At 51.9% G+C, this 13,817-nt stretch overlaps 1 protein-coding gene across 1 annotated transcript in view; it reads right to left on the bottom strand.

Moving 5' to 3' along the window:
• Positions 1-775: 775 nt before the first annotated feature.
• TSHZ3 (teashirt zinc finger homeobox 3) overlaps positions 776-13,817 on the bottom strand; it is a 69,566-nt gene continuing 56,524 nt past the window's right edge. Inside the window, exon 2 of the mRNA XM_030874504.3 lies at positions 776-5,608. Within this exon, the coding sequence (XP_030730364.1) occupies positions 2,406-5,608 (3,203 nt within the window). The 3' untranslated portion in view covers positions 776-2,405. The remainder of the gene's footprint in view (positions 5,609-13,817) is intronic.

Genomic DNA, 13,817 nt, shown 5'->3' with positions numbered 1-13,817 from the left:
AACGTGGAGGTGTTTTATATATTACATGGATGTAATACATCTCTCATTTGTATAATTCTAGGTTAGGAGCTACGATTCCACATAACTGCAAGAGTAGTCTGAATATAGTAATAAAGGTATTCTACAATTTTACATGATATGTTCCCAGCGTTTTGTTGGCATAATTTGCCAGGGTTAATAAAAGCTTGTGATTATCATATAAATGCTCTCCCCACCCCTCCCGTGGATGGGTTCAGGCTCCCCGCCCCCCTACACCTCGTTATCTGGGCCTGCTTTAGCACAAGAGAGACAGCGTGGACCCCAGGGTCCACCTGCCCAGCTGGGCTCTGTTTTCGGCTCCTTGAAAATCCCGAATCAACAGGAAGGAGCCGCCCTGCACTGAGTCTTCCAAAAACCTTTCTTCCCATCTCCCTCGAGCAGGGCTCTGGGCCCTGGCTTCGACTTCTCTCATGCAGATGGGAGACCAACCTCCGGCCCCGACGCAGGTCACCAGGTGTGACCGAAGCTCCACTACCGATGTCTGATAGCATCGCCTTCCCAGCGAGCATCTAACCTCACGGGAACATCTTCCTTTCTTTTCCATTTTTATTCTTGGGGAAAATTCTGTCCACGCCGCCTCTAAGTGAATGTTTGCTGCTCTCCAAACCCAAGGTTCACTAAAACTCCCCTGATTTACGGGCGGTTTCCGACTGCCAGCACCTGGCAGACACAGCAACCAACTCAGTCATAAACAGATCGCATACAATTTAATTTTAATGTGCTCGTTAGTCGTAGCACATTTCAGACATAATTGTGAACGCAACACAAAATTATAGCAAAAAGACAATTTTAATGCTGCCGTAGAAAAGAGGGTTATATGAAGAGTCACATAATGGTGGTTCATTGTCAACAACAAAACAGGGCACAGAGTGTCTGTGCTGTTTACATGCCAATATTTTATACATAGGTTCTCATATGGTGTCAGCTGTCAGTTACTTCTGCAAATTAACTGCCAAAAATGGAGAAGAACAGAATCACTTGGAGAGCCGGTAACCACGGGTTACCTTTCATAAGCCTAAAGATAAAGCTGCAGTGTGGGATCTTGGGAGAATAATTAGGAAGAACAAAACAGAAAGTTACCAATTGAAATAAAAAAGGCATCCTACAATATGGAATAGCAACCAAGAGGGCTTATAAATAAGTAAAAGAGGTTATATCACAGAATGCCTCGTGACTTTTAAGCAAAGTATTACAGTACAAACATTTTAAAGGCTTTATCAATGTTTAGGAAATACAGTACAAGTTCTCTCTCTTTTTTTGTTCTTTTTTTTTTTCCTTTTGAAATAGACTTACCCCTTTGAGCACTGAGTTTATTTTGAGCGTTTTTTTTTTTTTTTTGATTTCTAATAAATACCTTTAAAAATCATGTGCAAAATAGTTATGATGCTGCCACGGATGGATTTCCTGGCCTCGTTTATTCAGACTGCTCAGAACAAATGATAATATGATGCTAATAAATATGTATAATTTAAACGTGAACCTCTATCAATATAGATGTACTGTATAGCAAAACAAACAATCATACTTTGCTTTCAGATAATGTTTCTGTATACTTTATAAATGTTATCTGTGGTATCTTCTGTATAATTTACAATGTTTGCATGTAAAAAAACAAAACCCATAGACCTTAAAAAAAAAAAGAAAAAGAAATATACACTATACATAGGCATGGCTTATGCCCAGAGCATGGCAGGTACATAAAACACTGTTGCTATAAATGCAGGAAAAAAGGTCATTTACCCACAATCACATTTTTCATAAGAGAGTCTGAAATCTATACAATATATACATCTATGTTTCAATGTGAAAATAATATTCTTTTAAATTTCAAGGCGTGTTATACCCCTGCAGACCTGCATAAATGGAGGTTCATATTATTAATTATAACTAAGCTGGTAAGGAATTTAAAAAACAGAGCTTCATACATTATTATTCTTTTATTTTATTTTTTAACCAAATTAATGCAAAAGTGCTTCAAAGTACTCAGAGGGCTAAAGATGAAAGGGTGAAAAATGCCAGCACACTCGACCGCGTGGAAAAATGTGGCCGGTTTCGTCATAAATGCTTAATTAAACTGTCTGTTAATGCATGCAGCTTGAAGCATCGGGGGATGCTCACAACTAAATCCCATTTACACAAAGTTCCAAACACTTACCACTGCGTTTTAACCTTCATATTTTACCAGTGACAACAGCTGAGTATGCACCTCTATTAAACACTGTACAGTTATACAAAACAGTCCAGCCCAGAGTGATTCTCTGCAGTTAAAATAAGAACATGTGCCTAGAACAAGACAGAGGGGCCTTAAGGTGCCTGCAACAGTTTCCCTCAAAGCAAATCACAGTCGTTTTCATCAAAAGCAAACGCTACTGCTTCTCTAACTCGGAAACATACAGAAGGTGGTCCTCTGGGGATTTCCCGTGTGTTTTGCTGAGGTGAAGTTTAACCGCATGCTTGCTCGCAAAGGTCCGATTGCAAAGTTTGCACTGGTAGGAGGTCCCCAGGTCCTCCTCGGGGGAGGACGTCACCAGTTTTTCCGACGGTGACTTGGTTTGTGCTATCTGATTGTTAATCTGTTCGGTGGACAGTTTGGACAAATCCCGTAGCCGGAAGCCCAGGTGTGACTCGAGATGGCTGATGTACGTGGAGGGAGTCCTGATTTGTGACGCGCAGTCATTACAAAAGAACACGGGGTGGCCAGTGTCCAAGTTTTTGAGGAACTTTGTTCCACCTGTCCTTCGCAGCTGGTACTTCACGTTGGCCAGCCAGTGGCTGATGGTGGTCATGGAGAGCCCGGTGAACCTTGAGATGTGCATGCGCTCCTGGGGGCTCAGGTCCGACATGATGTACTTGCCCTCCGAGGTCTGCCGGAGGCTGGCAGCAAACTGGGCCTGGAGGATCAGCAGGTGCTGGGGGTTCCAGTTTGATTGGCGGCCCTTCCTCTTTTGCGCAGGCGTCACCTCCTCGGCCTCCTCCAGGGTGGCGCCGTCAATGTCAGACTTCTCGGAGATGCTGGAAGGGGTGGAGGACTTTGACGTGTGGCTCTCTGTCAAGTTCTTCAGCATATCGGATATATCTGACAAGGCGTTCTCGCGGAGCGGCGAGTTGGACATGAACGACACGACGGCGGACGTCTTTGCCGTTGTCACCGTGGATGAGGAGGTTGCTGGGGATGTGGACGTGGGTGACAAAAGCACTGAACCCAAAGGGCAGCCTTTGTCACTCTTCCCTTTTGTCAAGTCTATGGGTTGGTCGTTGCTGACGTGGTAGAAATAGCGGTCGAGGTGGTCCACCTTCTTGGACTGCAGGGGTGGGGGCGTGGCCACCGCTGCCTTCTCGGCCAGGCTGTTGCTCATCTTGAAGAGCATGCTCATGGGGTCGAGGGCAGGCAGGGAGGGCTTGGCAGCCTTGCCCAGGTGGATGTTCATGACCGACTGGAGGGCGCTCAGAGGGTTAACGAAGGGCTGCTCTGGCGGGTGGTCGGTGATGATGGCCGTGCTGCTGCTCAGGCCGCTGCTCAGGGGCTTCACCAGGTCCTTGCCGTTCTCCACCGGCTCTGCTGGGGGGCTCCCTTCCTTGCAGCCATCCCGCTGGGGGCTGGGGCTGTCCTCCTGGCTTTTGAAGCCCCCGTCGCTGGACGCCTCCATCCTGATGGGCTCGCTGATGTCGCTGCTGCACGGGGACGGGGTGGCCCGCTTGGGCGGAGAAAGCTTGCCCTCGGGCTCCTTCATTTTCTCCTCAACTTTGGCAACTTTCTCGGTGACCTTTTTCACCAGCTCCTCCATGGCGTGAAAGTTTGTCTTGGGCATGGGGGAGGTCTGGCTGCTGGGCGGAGAGATCAGGGTCTGGTTCTTTGTGGGGGACACGATGTCACTGTTGCCGAACATGGGCTTCAGGGCTGCGCTCTTCCCCGCGGAGCCCAGAGACAGCTTCATCATGTTGGGGAGCTGGTAGGCAGCGTGGATGCTGGGGTAGCCCCCCCAGCTGGGGGTGCCGTTCTGGGCCTTATTGATGGCAGACGTCACTGTGTTTTCTAGGGACTTGAGGATATCGAGCCCCCCCTTGGGACTCTCTTCTAAGTCGTTCTCAGTCAAATAGTGGTACTTGGAAGAGATGTCGTACTTCTCCTCCTCACAGGCCTTCTCCTTTTCCTTAGGCTTCTCGTCTGTGGCCACTTTCTCCTTGTCGGCCTCCTTCTTGACCTCCACGTTCAGTCTCGGGGAGGCGCTGGCGGGCGTGTGGGAGGGGGACGTGAAGGTGGTGGCGGCCAGGGGCACGGACTGCACCTTCTCATCCAGCAGGGTGGTGATGCTGGGCGTGACAGGCGTCTCCATGATGGGCTTCCCCTTCTTCATGGCCGAGTTGGTGACCTTGATGAAGTGGCCAGTCACCATCATGTGGGCCGTGAGCTCCTGCAGCGTGTCGTGCGAGCTGCCGCACTCCATGCACTTGAGGATCTGGGACTTGCGGGCCTCGAAGTGCCAGGCGTAGCTGGCCCCGTTCTGGTGGCCGTAGCGGTTATTTGGCGTGATGTATGGGTTGGAGTTCTTCTGAAGCACGTCGTTTGTGTCCGCCATGGCAGCTTTGGGGGTGCCGCCGGTGGAGTCCGGGGAGCTGGGGAGCTCCAGCTCCAGCGAGGCCTTCTTGCGAGTGGCAGGGATGATTTTGGCTGCGACGGGAGTGACAGGTTCCTTCAGAGGCACTTTTTGGTAGTGTTTCGTTTTGATCATGTGGACACTCAAGTCCTGGAGGGACTCGAACGAGTGGCCGCAGTACATGCACTTCAGCACCTTCTGGGCGTCCTCCTTCCCTTCCATTTCCAGCAGCGAGCGTTTGCGGGGCTTGGACCAGCGCTTGGGGTTGTTGTTGTCAGTCTCGTGGTTGTCGTCGCGGTAGTGCCCCGTCTCGTTCATGTGCACCGTCAACTCCACCAGGGTGTCGTAGGCGGCGCTGCAGTCTTTGCAGCGGAACTTGCTGGCCCCCGTGAAGATGGAGCCGTAGAGCTTGCTGCTCTGCCGGTACAGCTGCACGGTGCTGAACAGGCTGGGCTCGGGCAGCACGCGGCTCTGTGACACCTGCTGCAGGGTCTTGGCCATGGCGCTCTGGTGCCAGTCGAAGCTCCCGCTGCCGCAGCTGCTGCTGCTACTGCTGCTGCTGCTGCAGCTCCCATTATTCTTCTCGGAGGACGGCTGGTGCAGGTTGAGGGTGAGGCTGGACCAGTACGAGTTGGAGAGGAAGTTGTTGTACACGGCCTTCATCTGCTCCAGGCTGTCCGACACGGTCGAGTCTTCCGGTGGGACCGCCACCTCCTTGGCCTCCTCTTCGTTCTTCATGGAGCCACTTTCAAAGTCGGCCATCCGGTCACTAGTCTCACTGATGTGGGACTCACTGTCCATCTCGTGGCTGGAAAACTCAGCCGCTGGGGAGTTCTGGTAGCTGGGGCAGGTCTTGCTGAGCTCCTTTTCTGGGCACATGTACTTAGCCGAGGGCTCCCCATCTGTCAGGCTCTCCTCTGGGTCTATATCTTCGTCTACCAGGGCGGCAGCCTTTAACTCATCTGAAACATAGGCTGCCGTGATAACAGGTGGGACAAGTGGGACAGAAAGAAGGGACACAGGGAGAAGGAGAGAAAGAAAGAAAGAAAGAAAAGCATTAGTCAGTGTTGATCTTACCTAGAGCATTTTCTCGGCTCTCGGGAAAACGCAGCAAAGCAGACAGGCACATTTATTTGTAAAATTAAATAGTTAAAATGTGGTGTTTCTTTGGAGCAAAAAAAAAAAAAAATCTGCTCTTCAAACATAATTTCCCACCTTATTCTTCTCAAGGGGCAACAGCTTGAAATTAAAACTAAATTCGAAATTAATGAAGCACATTCTGGAGGTGGCATTCATTTCTAAAGTAATAAATTACTTGTATCAACCTCAGAGACAGCAGTTCCTGTCTGTCAATTAATATGTCTTATGCTTCTCCTACCCCTAATGCATTTCTTAACAGACAGATTCACAATTTAAATTAAGCAAGCATTTTTTACTCATTACATTTTTGAGGCTCAATCTTTAATAAATATAAAGCACAAAAACATCAATACAATTTTTCCAAAGTAAAAAGAAAGTACATCAATTGCGATAAATTAAAAACAAGGTTTTGGGGCTTTTTTTTTTTTCTTTCTGCCTTCTGAAAAAGTAGGTCTTATCGAAGCTTAAAGGAAGTTTCCTTATAGAAGCTTGGACAGGTGTTGGTTTGTTCTAGATGGGAAGGAAGACTCTGACCCGCCACCACCCAGCCCTGGCCGTGTCCCCCATGTGTACACTCAGCCATTCTCAGCAACCGGCACACACACCATCCATGCAGAATTATGTCAGAACAAGTTCAGGCAAATTGGTATGCGGTGCTCATTGCTGCTGTATAAATATATACAAGACCTTCCAGTGGACCTTACAAATGTCAAAGTGTTTGCTCTTTAGACTGCTTTGTCAATATTTACTCAGCATAAGCTTCATGGGCATCCAACAGGGATCCTGTCTTTCTGGAAGCAGTGTAACTGGGGATGGAAATCCAGCCTGTGCTTCCGAGCAGGTGGAGGTGCTCTGAGCAGGGCTGAGCAGCCGTGGGTTCTGGAAGACACGCTCCAGAGATGCAAAGCCAGGAGAACACTTGCATTCATGGAATGGAGCGATTTTGTTTTTTCATTCTTTTGTATTCAATGACTCTGGTTTTTCCTTACTGGAGCTTGCCTGACACTGTAAACCAAGTTGGGTTGATCTCGTGAAAATTAGGCGTGGCCAGCCCTGCGGTGAGTGACAATGTTAGGGCAGAAAAGGAGTGAAACGTCATTTCTTGTCAGCTCCTCAATACCTGTTTGCTTCTAAAGGCCAGTGGCTGAGTGTGTGAGGCGGCTGGAATGGCACAGTGCTAACTGCATGGCTGACTAAAAGCTCCTAGGAAAGAAAAGGAAACTTTGTTTGTGGAATTCACTCCCATAACTTTAAAGATCGGGGCCCCAAATCAATTTCACACCAGAAAAAAAAAACAGTGAAATGACTCAAAGAAGATTCCCAGGAAGCCACACAGATATTTCCCCTGGCTCTTCCTTCCAGGTCATGTGTGATTTTCTTCTTTCCTAAGACCCCGTTGAGCACCAAGATTTCTAAACTGAAACTACCGACATCCCAACACCGAGGTGATCTGAATTTGGATGGGAAGAGTGTCCCAGGTACACACATTCGGATCAGCTGTAGAGGTAGGGATGCTTCTGCTTGTATGCAAACAGTGAAACAAGAGTCTTGGGCTGGAGCTGTGGAATGTTCTTCACAAATGACCAGAAGAAAGTGCCCTGCTCCGGTCAGCTGTGGTGAACCTTCAGTTTAAGGCCATGCACTTGGAGCTGACATGGCAAACAAGCTCTTTTCCTAGGGCCAGGGCCACAGTGGATAGCGGACTATGGTACTGGTCACAAGGGGGAAGATGAACGCTCTTGTTGGGAAAGGAAGAGGAAAATAAAAAGGAAAGAAGGTATCTCCCCCTCTGCACACCATCCTCGGCTTCAGCACACTCAAACCCCACAACAGGGCTCGCAGGTCTGCAGGGAGGGGAGCTGGGGGCAAAGTGACCAAGAATCGCAGTTTGACTGGAACTCTCCTGGTTTCAGCACCGAAAGTTCCACATCCCGGGGATCCTCTCAGTCCTGGGCAAACACCCCTGGCCAGGGGACACCCAGCAGAACCAAGTCAGAGCATCCAGGCAGATCTGCATTACTCTCGCAGAGGAGCTAGAGCAGGGCGATGTGGGTCTGACCGTCTGCAGAAATGCACTGGGTGCGAGTAGGTATAACGTTTGCATCCAAGGGGCCTCATTTGGAACACTGAGTCTTTAAGGAAGGGGAAAACCACAATGGCCTGTGTCCCTGCCCAGCCCCGTGTGAACAGGGTAGATCCCAGAGGCCCCTTCTCTCCCGGAGATGGCCCTGGGAGCCGGTCCGCAGCGTGAACCACACCCATCACGGCTCCCATGGAATTCAGTCTAGGAGAGGCAGGAATCCAGAAATGGCCCCATCTGGCCACGAAAGGAGAGACACACCAGGCAGGCAAAAGAAGCCAGAGCTAACGGCGGACATGAACGAGCCCAATGTGGCATGAAGACCACCAGCTAAGGGAATACTGGTGGCTCTGCTGGTCCACCTCCCACCCAGGGGCAGCGTGGCCCCCGTGGAAGCCGCGGCACGGTGTGGGGAGCACAGCAGGCTGTCTGGAGCGCCCCCCATAGCACACACACGCACCATCATCGGCCTGGCCGGCTCCCACCCTGAGCTGGCCCCCAGCGAGCCCCAATATACCTTGTAAATCGCACAGCAGTACCAGAATGTCATCAGTCTGATGACTGAGGAGGAAATGAATATTGAAAGAAAAGTAAGGCCAACCTCCCCTGGTGGGAACCAAATCCTACTCTGAGGAAAATTAAAAAGCTGCGGGGCCAAGAGGCCCTGGATCCTGGGAAACGTGGCATCACCCCACACACCACCCTTGTCATGGTTTCTGAGGCTCTTACAAGCACCCTTGCACACTGCCCTGACAGGGACCTCACCACCTCCTAAAACAGCCCCTTGCTTTTCAGACCCAACAGGGAGAAGTACTTGGAGGGCAAAGCACGAATCCTTCTGCTATGTTTTGCAAGAATTGCACTCCTCCGAGAATATCACATCCACTCTTGATGACTGAACTTCAAACAGTGGTGAGAAAGCTGAAACGGGCCCAGAGAGATGGCAGAGGGGATGAAGGGATGGAAAGGTTCATTCATTCCACTAATTCTGATCGCGTCCCACGCCTGCCAGGATATCCTTTTCTTTCTCTCGGCCTCCATTTCCCCATGTGTAAGTGACAGGGCAGTGCGGCCTGATCTGTAAGGCCCTCCTCCTCTACTTCTCTGTTTCGTGGCTTTTCTGAGGAAAGGGTAAAGAAGTGAGGCAAAGCCCACTTGCTCTGGCTCATCCCCTCCACGCGCTGCTCCTGACAGGCACGCAGCCGTTAAGTCACTCCTTTGTCCCTTCTGCTCTGCACTAACCAGCAAAGTCCCCAGCCGGAGAGAAGGAAGAACGTCCTCACTGGGACAGGGGATGCCCCAGATCAGGCCAGGAGGGGAGGGGGACTGGGTGTCTCCATCACAGACTGGGTGGGCAGTGAGAGGTCAACAGGGGGCTGGGGGGGCACTGGGTGAGAAGCCAGCCCCACCGAGGTGGCCATCAGGGGTCCCTCCTGTCAGGGAGCCGATGGCAGGCCCTGTCCCCGGCTTGGACCTGACAGGTAATCGCGCACAGGTAATCAGGCCTTGGGAGGCTTCGCTACTGTGGACGGTTATTTTGATCCCTGCTGCTATTTAACTTTCTGCTTAACTTTCTCCTTCTGCTCCTGTCTGGATTCTCCAAGGCCAAGGGCCCACCGTACTATTAAAATCCTGCACATAGTAGGTGAGCAACAGACACTTGCTCCCTGCTTCGGAAAGAGAATGATGGGAGGTCACGTCCAGCAGCAAGATGCTTGTTTCCAGCCTCTGTTCCCTCCGACCCCAGCATCTCTCACCCCTCCTCAAGGAACCCCTGACTCCAGCCCCAGCCCCTTCCCTCTGTTCTCCAGACAGAAGCCACCGGATCCTTATCATTCAGCGGGTGGGTAACGCCCCACCCCCAGCCGTGGAACACCCACAGTGACCTCCCATTGCCCCAGAGTCCTCCACCATCTCGGCCCTACTTCCTCTCCAGCCTCTCGGCTTCTAGAACGTGCCAGAGCTTCTAACTCTGCACTGCTGCCTCCTGTGCTGGAAACCCTGGGGCAGATTCAAAGAGGAGGGGGAGCCATCTACCCCTCCCTGGGCTTCAGTGGAATGTAATATCTGGGGAAGGGGGCTTCTCGACCCCAACTTTGTCCCCTTCGCACGCCACCCACTCCCTTCTTTTTACAAGGCACACCACTGAAATCTCTAGCTTACAGCAGATGTTCCAGGGTGTTCCAACAGACTGTCAGCTTCATGGGGTCAGGACCAGCCGTGCCCGCCCCCCCAAATCTGCTGCAACCCTACCGTCTGGCCCAGAGTAGCCACTCAACACACGTCCACAGAATGAATGAGTGAATGAATGAATGAACACCATAGATGACTTCTTCAAACCTCCTGAACAGTTGCCAGAACATCTAGATGGGTCCAGACACCAGCTGGCCCCAGAGAGAGCAGGCGTGCTGGGGTCTGATCCGAAGTCCTTCCTGGGTCCGTTTTCTGAGCATAAGTGGCATGAGGACCGGCCTCTGGGGGACAGGATGACAGAACCCTCCACTGAGGAAGAGGGGAGGAAGCCCCCCAGGGGTGGAGTCACCCCTGGCTGTGCCCACATCCCAGTACACCTCTCCAAGAATGCATCAGCACCACTGTTTTCTCTTGAACAAAAACTATTAAAATAGAGACCTCTGCTGCCGCTTCCAGCACAGGAGGCCCTGAACTGTCAGGGGGAGGGGCTCGCATTCCAACCAAATCATCAGCTGCAAAGATGCAAAGAAACACACGAGAGTGGAGACTCAAGGAAGGATGGACTGGGGCCCGTGTTTCATTTTTCCCCAAGTCGCTCAGTGGAAAAAGTTCCTCTCCAAGAGGTGAACCCATACCGATTGCTGTGACTGCTTCCCTATTGCATCCCCACCTGCTCTCCCCTTCAATGAAATGTAAGCTCTTCAGGCAGCAAGACGTCAATCCAACACCCCAAAGCTGAGGGCCAAGGACACAGTTTTGGACAACTGGATGAACTCAAGAACTTGGCATGCCCAGAACCAAACGGGACTCTTGAGCAGAGATGCACGTTCATGAGAAACAAAAAGCTCTCACACTTACAAAGGCTTTCTACAAAGTTCCACAGCCCAAGGCCCTGGAATGTCAAGCGATGAAAAAACCACACTCCTACCTAATATGTGCATGTTTATGAACCATTTGCACATTCACTGCATTTGATCCTTTCAATGGTCCTGGCAGGTGGACAAAATGATTTCCCTTTTGCAGCCTAGGAAACTTCAGTTCCAACAAGTTAAATGGGACACTCCCAAGCCCTCTGTGGGGACCCCTCAGGAGTCAGGACTCCCCTCAGGAGTCAGTATAAAGGGGATTTGACTAAACTCCTGAGGGAATCACACAGAAGGAGCATGGAGTGAGCTTCTGCCGCATCAGAGCCTTCCCTGATGCCCCATCCCCGTTGGACCCCACGCCTGCCCCTCCAGGAGGGTCCTGAGTCCCCTCCCACAGCTCCCTGGGGCTCGTGCCTTCCAAGACGTGGCCACAGTGACAGCGGACTGTCCAAGGAGTGAGGAGCCAGCCAGTGCAGCAATCAGAAGGTCTGGAGGCAGCGGCAACCTCATTAATATTTATTATCATCATTAACTAAACCCAACCGCTAGGTAAAAAGGAATGAATACTTTTGATATAAATAAAAAACAGTAAGCTGGGCCATAATGGAATTCATTTCTGGGCAAGTGGGAACTACCTTCATCACACTGTTGTGCAAACAAGGAGATGAAGGAACTGAGGGGTGTCCCTGTGGGGATGGGTCTCCAGCCGCGGGGCGGGGGGCGGGGCCTGGGATGGGGGTAGGGCGGCACTGGAGGGAGCTGGAGAGAAAGGAAAGAGGGCGTGGCTGCGCCCTGCTCCCAGAAGCAATTTCAAAGTAAACTGTCCTGCGGATTTTTGCATTTTCTGGGCTGAAATGAGGGTTCTGTAGTTATAACCCTGTTTTCAAATTCCCAAGACTGCCTGGGAAGATGAATTACTGGCTAAAGCGTCCTGGGCCCCCCCTCTCCCCTCTCTTCGGGACAGGTGGCCCATTCAAGGTACAAGAGCACCTCCTCTTGTACCTTGAATGGGCATCCTCCATCCTCAGTGACTGCGATGGAGGGGGAAGAAGAGGCAGGGAGAGGAGGGGGTGGGTCTGAAGAAGGACAGGGCTGGAGAAGGGTGAGGAGAGAGTGGGGGGCAGGGATCAGAGCGAGAACAACGGGAGAAAGATGCGGGAAAGAGGGAAGAATCCACCAGGACTAGGGTGGTGCTGGGAAGGGGCAGACAGAGAAACAGAGACAGAAGCAAAGAGGTGGAGAGAGACAGAGACAGAGATACAGAAAGAGGCAGAAAGACAGAGACAGAGATGGAGAGAGATAGAGACAGAGAGAGACCCCCAAGGGCAGTGAGGGAAGGAGAGAAAGAAAACCAGTGACGGAGATTTGAGAAGAGGTAGAAAGAAGAGATTATTCTAGCCGTGAGGACAGTAAGGAGAGGGCCTGAGCTGGGGGTCCTGGTGCAGGACTGGTGCGGGGAGAGGGGCCCTGGGGTGCTGCTGGGGGTCAGCTCCCCGGCTGGAGACCCAGGTCTTGTCTCAGACTCTCCTGACCACTCAGATTTTCAAGACATAAGGTGACTTTTTGTTTTAAGGGTAATTTAACCATCTGAGGACACGACCAAGAAGGCAGTTAAAATGTTCGGCCAACCCTGGTGGGCAGAGCAAGGGGATGCAGCTTGGGGACAGAGGTTGCTTCTGCCCCAGAGACGATCTGGGCCATCCTGGGCGGAGGACACCTGGCCAGGGGAGCCCAGGAGGAGCAGGCCCCAGAGCCCAGGGCCTCAGCAACCCGCAGGAGCCCCTCTCAGACCCTCACACAAATGATCACATTCGAGACTTGACTTGGAACTGCCCAGAAGACAGGCGTGGGCAACATGCCTGAAACTGGACAGCTTGTGAAGAAGGCTGTTGGCTCTGGACACCGGCTCAGGACTCATGCACGCCAGTCTCTGTAGACCCTATTCCTGACCTCCCTTCACAGCCAAGGCCACTCCGCCTGGTTCGTGAATCAAATTCAAGTAGAGTTTTTTTGGTGTGTGTTTTCTTGCGGTACGCGGGTCTCTCACTGTTGTGGCCTCTCCCGTTGCGGAGCACAGGCTCCGGACACGCAGGCTCAGCGGCCATGGCTCACGGGCCCAGCCGCTCCGCGGCATGTGGGATCTTCCCGGACCAGGTCACGAACCCGTGTCCCCTGCATCGGCAGGCGGACTCTCAACCACTGGGCCACCAGGGAAGCCCTCAAGTCGAGTTTTAATAAACACCCTGCCTAAAGGCCTAGGGAGGCCCGAGTCCTCTCAACCGTTCTAGCTGTGCTTGGACACAGAAATACACCAAGATCATCACAGGTGTCTCGGTCACCTCTGACGCCCTCCCCTCCCCTCCACACCTGGGCCCATAACAGAGCAGACTCCTGGTAACAACAGGGGTGGGCTGGTGGGAAGTCCCAGTAGCCCCACCTGGAGAGGTGGCCATGAAGGTGCCGCCCTGGACTCCAAGAGGACCTGCCGTTTTTGTTGGTGTTCCCGTGTTGTGCGTTTTTCTGTTCAGCTGAGTGATGTCACAGACAATGAACCCGGGTCTCAGCCCCTGCTCTGCCCCATGGTGTCCATGTGGCCATGAGACTGACTTCAAGTCTCTGGGCTCCAGTTTTTTTCCCCACGAATGGGGGCGGTGTGTGGGGGGGCACACTTGATGCCACACCCACCTCCCAGGTGTTTGCAAAACAACAAGGAAGTCACAAGCAGTGAGCAGAAAGGACTTTCCCAAGTGAAAAGGGCTCTACGAGCACAGGTGCACCGACTCCATGGAAGTACACGGGCCCATCCTGCAGTCCCCACACCCAGGAGGCGGGTCCTGGGACAGCCTCTGGGCTGAGTCCTATGCTTGCCAAGACAGGCCTCTGAGGTGATGGACCCCAAACCTC

Source organism: Globicephala melas, chromosome 19, assembly GCF_963455315.2.
Source record: "Globicephala melas chromosome 19, mGloMel1.2, whole genome shotgun sequence".
In the NCBI taxonomy this organism is placed as follows: domain Eukaryota; kingdom Metazoa; phylum Chordata; class Mammalia; order Artiodactyla; family Delphinidae; genus Globicephala; species Globicephala melas.
Note: the sequence above shows the minus strand (reverse complement) of the source record. Positions and strands in the feature narration are given on the sequence as shown.